The 8,776-nt window shown below is 39.0% G+C and overlaps 1 protein-coding gene across 2 annotated transcripts in view; it reads left to right on the top strand.

The window, feature by feature from the left end:
• The first annotated feature begins 1,220 nt into the window (after nt 1–1,220).
• The window catches only part of Cep126 (centrosomal protein 126), a 46,051-nt gene continuing 38,495 nt past the window's right edge, over nt 1,221–8,776 (top strand). For both annotated transcript variants that reach the window (XM_055615625.1, XM_055615624.1), the window contains exons 1-2: nt 1,221–1,543; nt 5,616–5,735. In XM_055615625.1, coding sequence (XP_055471600.1) covers nt 1,431–1,543; nt 5,616–5,735 — 233 coding nt within the window. In that variant the 5' untranslated portion in view covers nt 1,221–1,430. The remainder of the gene's footprint in view (nt 1,544–5,615; nt 5,736–8,776) is intronic.

The following is an 8,776-nucleotide window of genomic DNA, read 5'->3' as shown; positions in this document are numbered from 1 at the left end:
TTGTGGCATATCTTCCCAGGAGATTATTAAGCTAAATCTGGACTTCATCACAGCTGCTTTTGCTGTGATGGTCCATTTGCAGAATCTGGCAGCCAAGCAACAACCATAAGGATCTTTTGAAGTGAAGTCTTTATAAGTAGGGCAGTACAGAGAGTATGGTAGAAGTATCGAGACATGGATGAGGGCAAGTAGGGAAAGAAATTTTCCACTTTGCAAAGCTTTCCTTTTTTCTTTTCTTCTTCCTCTTTTTTTTAAAAAGTGGTTTTGAAGAAAGTGGTACCCAGAAAGTCTCACCACCTAAAATTCGGCACAGGACTCCTCCATACCTAACAAATTATGCCCCAAATAATCATTTCCAGACTGTCTGTAATATTTGCCCATATCAAGGCATTTTCCATTCACTGTATTTCATCTGTTAATACTCTCAAGAAAACATTCATAAAATAGGAGAACCAAATCAAGCGCTAAAGCATAGTTCAGCTGTGTGCTCTCACAACTTCGAGTCCCAGAAATAAAGGGTCTGCCATTCCCCCAACTCAATTTGTCTTACCTGCCTCAGTTTACTTCAGTTCTACCTCAGCTTGCTTCAACTAATCTGTAACCTCAACTCACCTCAGTTTACCTTAGTTAATATCAGTATACCTCAGTTTACCTCACTTTATTTTTGTTTACCATCAGCTTGCCTCAGTTTACCTCATTACTTCAGCTTACTTTTTTAGTCCAACGTACCCTCAGTTCGCCTCCACTTAATTCACTTTAACCTCAGCTTGCCTCATTTCACCCCGGTGTACCTCAGTTTGCCTCTGCATAATTCAGTTTAACCTGACATCGCCTCAGTTTACCTCATCACGCCGTGATGTACCTCCTTTTTACTTCTGTCTGTGTCAGCTTGGCCCTGCTGAACTCAGTTTAACCTCAGCTAGCCTTTCTAACCTCACCACGCCTCGACTTGCCTCCGTTTTGCCTCATCTCACCTCAGTGTACCTGTTTAACCCCGCTTGCCTCAGTTTCTTTCAACTTCCTTCCGTTTAGCTCAGTTACCCCCTTTCACTTCCTCTCGCCTTGGCTTGCCTCAGTTTACTTCTGCTTGGTTAGTTAACCTCAGCTCGCCTCGGCTGGCCTCGGCTTTGTGAGGCCTCCCCTGCGCACGCCCCGGCGCGCCTCCGCCCTCGCAGCTCCGCCCCGCGTTCCGCCTGGTTTCCGTCGCGAAGGACGCGGCGTCGGTTGGTTGTCAAGATGGCTGCGGCGGGGTCGCGGCCGCCACGTCCGCCGCAGCCCCGCGAGGTCGCCGCCCTCACCGCCATCGTCGCCGGGGCCGCCGCGAAGCCGGGACTGCCGCGGCCGACCCTGTGACGCTCGTGACGCGGGGCCCGGAGCCCGGGAGTGGCGGAGGGAGGCCGAGCGGCCATGCGGGCGGCGCGGAGGTGAGGATGCCGGCGGCCAGGCCGGGAGCCCAGAGCGCAGGCGCGGGCCTGGGCGCCGGCCCCTCGGAACCGCCGGGCGTCCGGGACGGCAGCGGGCGGCCGCGCCCCGCCGGCTACCTGTATCCTTCCCGCCGCGGGCCCGGGGGGCGCCCGGGGGCACGCAGGCGCGCAGGGCCGGGGGAAACTGGCAAGGGAGGTTTGGCGCGGCCGTCACCCACCCCCGACCCGCAGGGTCGCCTTCTCCCCGTTTGCCACCGCTTCCCCTGCCTCCCGTTCTGCCCACGCTTCGACCGGCCTGTCACATCTTTGTGACTTCCCCAGTGCGTCGGTCCTTCTCGAATTATGGATAGCCTTAGACGCTCTGCTCACAGAGACCCTCCGCGCTGAGTCGTGCTCCTTGCGCAGGGAAGATGCACACAGAGTGAAACCTTGTGCTCCTCAGTAGTTAACCCCGCACCCTTCCCGGAGCCTCGGGACCCTAGCACGTTCCGATTGATCGTTTTGTTTCCTGTCTGTGCCCACTCAGTTGTCAGACGAAAGGAAAAGCAGGGACCAGAACCTTGACAATCTGGATTGTGTCCGATTTTTCCCTAAGAAATAGTTGAACTCTCATTTGATGTTACTGTTGGTAACGTTGTGTGTGGAAATGTCATCAAGCTTTGTGTTAAAAGTATGTACAGCGTTTTTCATTCTCCCAGAGAACGGTATGATGACTAGAAATTTAGCCTTTGCATTTCCAAAAGACTTTGCCTCCTGGTGATATTGTATAGTCATTGTGTTTTTCTCAGGGAATGAATGGAGTCGCTTCTGCTTCTTCCAAGTCAAACCTGGGTCCCTCCCACCACTACCACTGTCTCTCCTTTTCCTTAGCCCCCTAGGTCCCTTACATACATACATATGTGTTTATGAATATATGTGTGTATGTATGTATATATTCTTACAATTTTAACAGCAAATAATCAGTTTTTACTGAGGGTCTCCTCTTCTGCAGACCTGACTCTGGGTTCTAATGCAAATCTACTGCAGAAAACAGGTATGTTAGGCCTCCATTAATGCCAAAACACCCTCCCTCGATGGCACATCCCAGGCCCCATCCCTGGTTCTGTTCTGTATTATTCTGGAGAGCAGCCTGCAGGAGCAGCTGCTAGCTTTTGTCTTGTCTTTTGCTATTGCTGCTGTCACAAACTGCCTTCTCGGAAATGTGCTCTGAAGTAAATGTTACTGTCTTACAAATTTGACTCTTCACTCTTCACATTGTATCTTTTTTCTTTTCCTTCCCCCACCTACCACCAACCCAGGGTTTCTTTGTGTAACGCTGGCCGTCCTGGAACTAGCTCTGTAGACCAGGCTGCCCTTGGACTCACAGAAATGCCTGCCTCTGCCTCCCAAGTGCAGGAATTAAGGGCATTCGCCACCTCCGTTTGACTGGCGTTTTATCTTCTTATACACTAAAGTCTTACTATGTTGTTCTAATTTGTCTCTAAATCAAAATACAAAGAAATGGCTCATTGACAAAGCACCAATCTCTCATCTTATTTCTATTAGTGACATTCCGTTTTTAATTTATGTGAGAGGAACTTTGAACCAAGCAAGTAAGAGTACGGAGATAAATAAATTTTAAAAGTACTGATGTAGTCCAAGCTCTAAGAGATTAAGGGTGTTTAAGTCGAAAGTGTTTTATACATCTGGAAAGGAAGTACGTTATGATAAATAGGTACTTGTGTAGATAACCTAATTGGAGAAAAAGACTAAATGAGGTGAATGCCCACAGTGTTGTTATTTTTTTTAATATTAACAATATAAAAATTACATTCTGTGGGATAGAAATTTAGGGCTAATTGTTATGATGATACATACAAAAATTTTAAGAATCTAAAATCTTCAAACTTCACTACCATTTTTGTGCCTTTTTTTAAATGATGAAACAATAAAAACATTTTTATAGTGTAGTAAATAAAATCATACTGTACTATTATTTGTGTTATATGTAGTATATACACTACTATATGAACTAGATTTTATATGTAATAGAATTACCTGGCTAAATTCAGGTGTCAGATTACATTTATAATTTTTCTGTATGTTCTTGGGATAAGATCTTAAACATATTGAACAAAGTTGTTCCCACCTGATGTATTATTCCCTGTCCTTTTCATCCAACCTGAAGTAAATTAGCCTTCTCCCTCCTGCACTGTTCTCTTGACACACACACACACACACACACACACACATATATATATATATATATTTTTTTTTTTTTTTTTTCAGAGCTGAGGACCAAACCTAGGGCCTCTAGTAAGCGCTCTACTACTGAGCTAAATCCCCAATCCCCCTTTTTTTGTTGTTGTTATTTTGTCTTTTTTTTTTTTTTTCCAGTGTTCTCTTGAAAGGAGAACATTGTACTTTCTTCTACTGCTGACTTGTAACTTTTAACAGCTAATCATCTTCTTGAAGTCTGGATCTAGTAAAATGTTCAACTAGAGAAGAAAAAGGTATAGCTAGAGCTGTTTCTGTGCTGCTAAAAACCAAATTTCCTTTTAATAATTTTTACAAATCCTTCAGAAGACACCTTTAAAGATATTATATGTGTGTCTTTGAGTTTGTGTTGATGTGGTACAAAATTTTAGTTGAAATGAAGGCAAAATGAATTCTAGCATATAGAGGAAGAAAGTTTGTAAAATGACAAAACAATTAAAAGCGGTGCTCTCCCATTATAAAAGGCTCAAACAGCCAGGTGCTGTGGCACAGGCCTGTTATCCCAGTACTCAGGGAGGCAGAGTCAGGCAGATCTCTGTGAGTTCGAGGCCAGCCTCATCTACAAAGTGAGGCTTTGTAGACAGCCAATCCTACACAGAAAAACACTGTCTCATCAAAACAAAACAAAAGAGGCTCAAACAAAAAGTTCAAGTAAATATGATTATTTTGAAATGTATAACATAGTTTCTTTATGATATTGATGCCAAAACACTATAGGATCCTAAAATGAACACATTTTGAATTTAAAAATCGTATATAGCATAATATTGTTATATATGTTTATTACAGTCTACATTATCAATAATAACTCACTTGGACCTCAGTTTTTGGGGAAAAGCTTTTAAACAGTTGTTTACTATAAAATAGACAAGTACTCATGCTATACAATTTGTAACTTTGGCTGTAATCTCACTTATATCCAGATCTCATATTGAGGAGCTAAAGAATTAAGTCAGTGGTTCTCAGCCTGTGGGATGAGACCCTTCAGGGGTCGAATGACCCTTTCATAGGTGTCATGTAACAGATGTCCTACATATCAGATATTTACATTACAATTCATAGCAGTAACAAAATTACAGTTATGGAGTAGCAACAAAAATAATTTTATGGTTAGGGGTCACCATAGCATGAACTATATTAAAGGATTGCAGCATTAGGAAGGTTGAAAAACACTGAGTTAAGTAGTAATTCTTGATCATTTATTAAAATTCAAAATCATGAAAAAAACAATATTGTGATAAATATGGTAACAGTCAAAACCCAAATAAATTGGAAAAGCCAATTAACCGTGTCAGTGCAGCTTAAAGAATGTTTACTTTTATGTAAACTTCAAATTATTAGGGCCACCAAAGTACTCAGCTTCCTCTAGAAAATTTTTATAAGCACATGATGACATAGTTGGCTCATATCTTTTCATGAGCTACTAACAAGGATCTTTGGAGAGAAAGGCCACATTCCCAAACATTGTAGTTTATTGCTTATCTTTAGATATAAATTTTACACTGTAGACTAAAAGATCCATTGAAGCATTTAACTCATGTAACCTGTTATTAAAATTTTCATTTCCTTATTTCATTTATGCCTGAGAAGGTAACCGTACTAGTGAAGTCTCCAAATATATGTATAATGAACAATATTCACTTTCATTATCTAAGTTTCTGATTTCTAAAAGTAAGTTAATTTCCCCTCAGGGCAAGTGAAGAATACCTTAAATCCTTATACCAAGTGTGTGTGTGTGTGTGCGCGCGCGCACACGCGCACGCATATGTATACGCGCATATATACATGCATCACTTTTGCTCGTCATGTGCTATCACGAATATGTAGTTGTCCCACAGAAGCCTTATGATGTCACTACCATGAGGTTCTACTTTATTACTTGATACTACACACTAAAGATATAAACTGTTGTTCTTAACTAAATGGCATCACTAGAGATATGAAAATCCATCTTGAGAAAAATTTAGAGGAAGAACGCCAAATACTACTACAGCAACAAAAAATATGTCGGAATCGAGCACGTAAATATTTCAAGGAGTCAAAACGGAGAAGAAAGTAAGTAATTGTATTTTATCCAGAAATATAGAAGTTAAGTTATTTTAATAGTTTCTCTACTTTATAGTGTTCCATAGACTTGAGTCATTGATCATGGTTTATTTATAGAAAAAATGATAAGGAGTCTTATGAGTTTGTAAATTTTCTTTTTCTGCCTAAAGGACCAAGTCTATTTTCTAGTTCATTGGTTGTGACCATCACAGTTTTTTCTTGATACACAACAGATTGTTACAGTGTCACAAATGTTTATTAAAATTACTACAAAATGCATTAATGTAGTAATTTTATGCATTAATGCATTAATTTTTGGGGTTTGTATCATAATTAAAAGATCAACAAGTATTTAACTTCAAATAGACTGTAATTTGATTTACTAGTCAACTTACATAATTTTTTATGTGCTACCATTCATTCAGTTACAAAAAGAGGGGAGAGATGAATACTGGTAGAATGTTAAAGTCAAATTTTATAATCCATTACCAAAAAACTTTCTGTGGAGAGTATAAACTAAAATGAAGTAAAATGAAAAATATCCAGTCACTTCTTCACATTTGGGGATTTTTGATTATTAAATTTTTACAGGTACAGTTTTTGGTTTCAGTGCGTATGAATGTTTGTCTGGATGTACGTAAGTGCACTGTGTGCGTGCCTGGTGCTCACAAGGCCACAAGAAGCTGTCAGACTCCATGAAACTAAGTGACAGATTGTGACCCACCATGGCGGTGTTTGGAACGAAATTCCCAGTCCTCAGGGAATGCTAAGCCGTCTCAGCACCTGATTGTTAATTTTTTTATTAAACTTTTAAGACAGAGTTGTTATCCATTTCTTAAAATTTTTTGTTACAGCCTTACCCATATTCCTGTAGTCCATGGCAGTAGAAAACCCCTAGAGTTTATTAACTACATCATTGGGCATATGCTACAAATCCCATTTGGGGAATATGAAATTGTTTACCTGTATTTTTTTTCCTGGCTTTGTATTTCTCTTGAGCTTAATCTGTTCTTTCTCCAACAATGTTGAAATTATTTAATGAAGTTTATTTTGGTTTTTGTTTGTATGTTTCTGTTTTTGACTCCTGAAGACTATACAAGGCATATAAAAAGTGTTAATAAAAATTATTGTAGTCTTTTATCTAGTTTATTGTCTACTCAAGTTGAAGTCAAAGAAGTGTAGGGGTTTTAGTATTTACTATTTTCCCTTCAGATAGAGGGAAAACACCTGCCATTATTTCAGTTATCTTTGGAAATTCTCTTTAACTGTTTAAAATGTCATAGACTAGGAATCTTTAAGATTTTATATTCTAGAAGATTAAAAAATTAAAAATGTGATTTTTACCTTCAAATTGTTGATAGTGCAGTAATGAGAGATGACAGTAACACTGTGGTGAGGGGATGAGGATGTGCTCAGTCCTGATGTGACTTGATGTGCTGGAGAGGGGAAAGGAGAGCTTTCCCTTTGGGAATGCACCCTTGGGATGTAAAGTAAATAAACTGACTTTTTTTTTTTTTAGAAAAGAACAAAAAATAATACTGTGTTTGACTCGCTTATGAAGTAGGACAGAAGCACATATTATAGACTATAGGACAGGAAGAGTTCTTAGAATAGTTAGCCACATGTTAGCCAAGAAATATGAAAGGAGGCATGCTTTAGGGAGCCAGAAGAAGACAAGAAAAGTCTAATGTAATAAAATGTGACAGAATATGTATGTATATGGGTGTTATGTGGGAAAATGTGGATGAGTATCAGATGACAGGAGATAATTTGTGAAATGATATGTATACGAATCAAAAAAATTAAAGAATTTGCCCTGTGCTAGATCATAAAGAAATGATCTTTAGATTATAATAAAGAAACAAAAGTAGAGCTGTTCAATGATCAAATTTATATCTTAGCTTATTATACCAAAGAAGCAGCAGATGAAAACAAAAGAGACTAGAGGCAAAAACCAAGGACATTTGCTCAACCATTTTCATTTATTCCTAATAGCCAAAATCTAGAAACAACCCAGATGTCCCTCAACTGAGGAATGGATACAGAAATTGTACATTTACCCAATGGAATACTACTCAGCAATTAAAAACAAGGAAATCATGAGGTTTGCAGGCAAATGGTGGGAACTAGAAAAAAAATCATCCTGGGTGAGCTCTCCCAGAAGCAGAAAGATACTCATGGCATATACTCACTTATAAGTGGATAAAAACCACAGTAGAAAACTGTTAGATTATCTAGGCAGGTATCTGAGCATGGATATGGGCTTGGAACTGAGGAGATACTGTCAAAGTCAGGGTCAGAAAGAGAATGGTCAGAGTTACACAGTAGGAAAATTCCTAATTTTTTAATGTAAATCTTTCTAGAATCACTTCACATTTTAAGCTTTTATACCCATTGATGAAGGTAGTTTGATCTTGTACAATAGAATTATTGGTATAGCATGAAATCTCCAGTGCTGTTATATTACTGTATATATTACTTGAGCTATTCTGCTTTATTGTCCTCTTTATGTCTTTTCTCTAATTCTTTTAGTTACTGTTTCCTCATTGATTTATTTGCTGTTTTTTTTTTCTCATACATACATGCAGTGTACAGTAAGTGGGCTCTGATAGGTAACATTGGTGAATTCTATTGAAGACTTTATAACTTCTCCACTGTTCACTGTGATAACTTTTTTGAAATTCAACTCTTTTCACTGAAGTAATACAATTTTAACCTCAGTGATTTAAAAATGCAGAGATTGGAAAGTAAAAATACTAAATATAACTTGTCTTTACCTATAAAAATTATGTAAAATACTTAAAGATATACTCAACACTTTCTTAAGAAGTGATTGCAAATTTATTGGCAATTGTGAGTTTTCCATATGTCTTTGGTCCAGTTTCCTCCAGTGATAACGTTTTATAAAATTTTAGTATGATATCAAAACAGAATAGTGACATTGACATGGCCAAGACACATAGTTCCTTTCATAGTTGCAGTCCTTTCTTCCTAAGCACCCCCCCCCATCTACTGTTCTTCATTTCCGGTTTTCTTTTGTTCATTTTTAC

This window comes from Psammomys obesus, unplaced genomic scaffold (genome assembly GCF_907164565.1).
Source record: "Psammomys obesus unplaced genomic scaffold, mPsaObe1.curated_primary_1811, whole genome shotgun sequence".
In the NCBI taxonomy this organism is placed as follows: Eukaryota; Metazoa; Chordata; class Mammalia; order Rodentia; family Muridae; genus Psammomys; species Psammomys obesus.
This window is presented reverse-complemented; position numbering and strand designations above follow the sequence as displayed.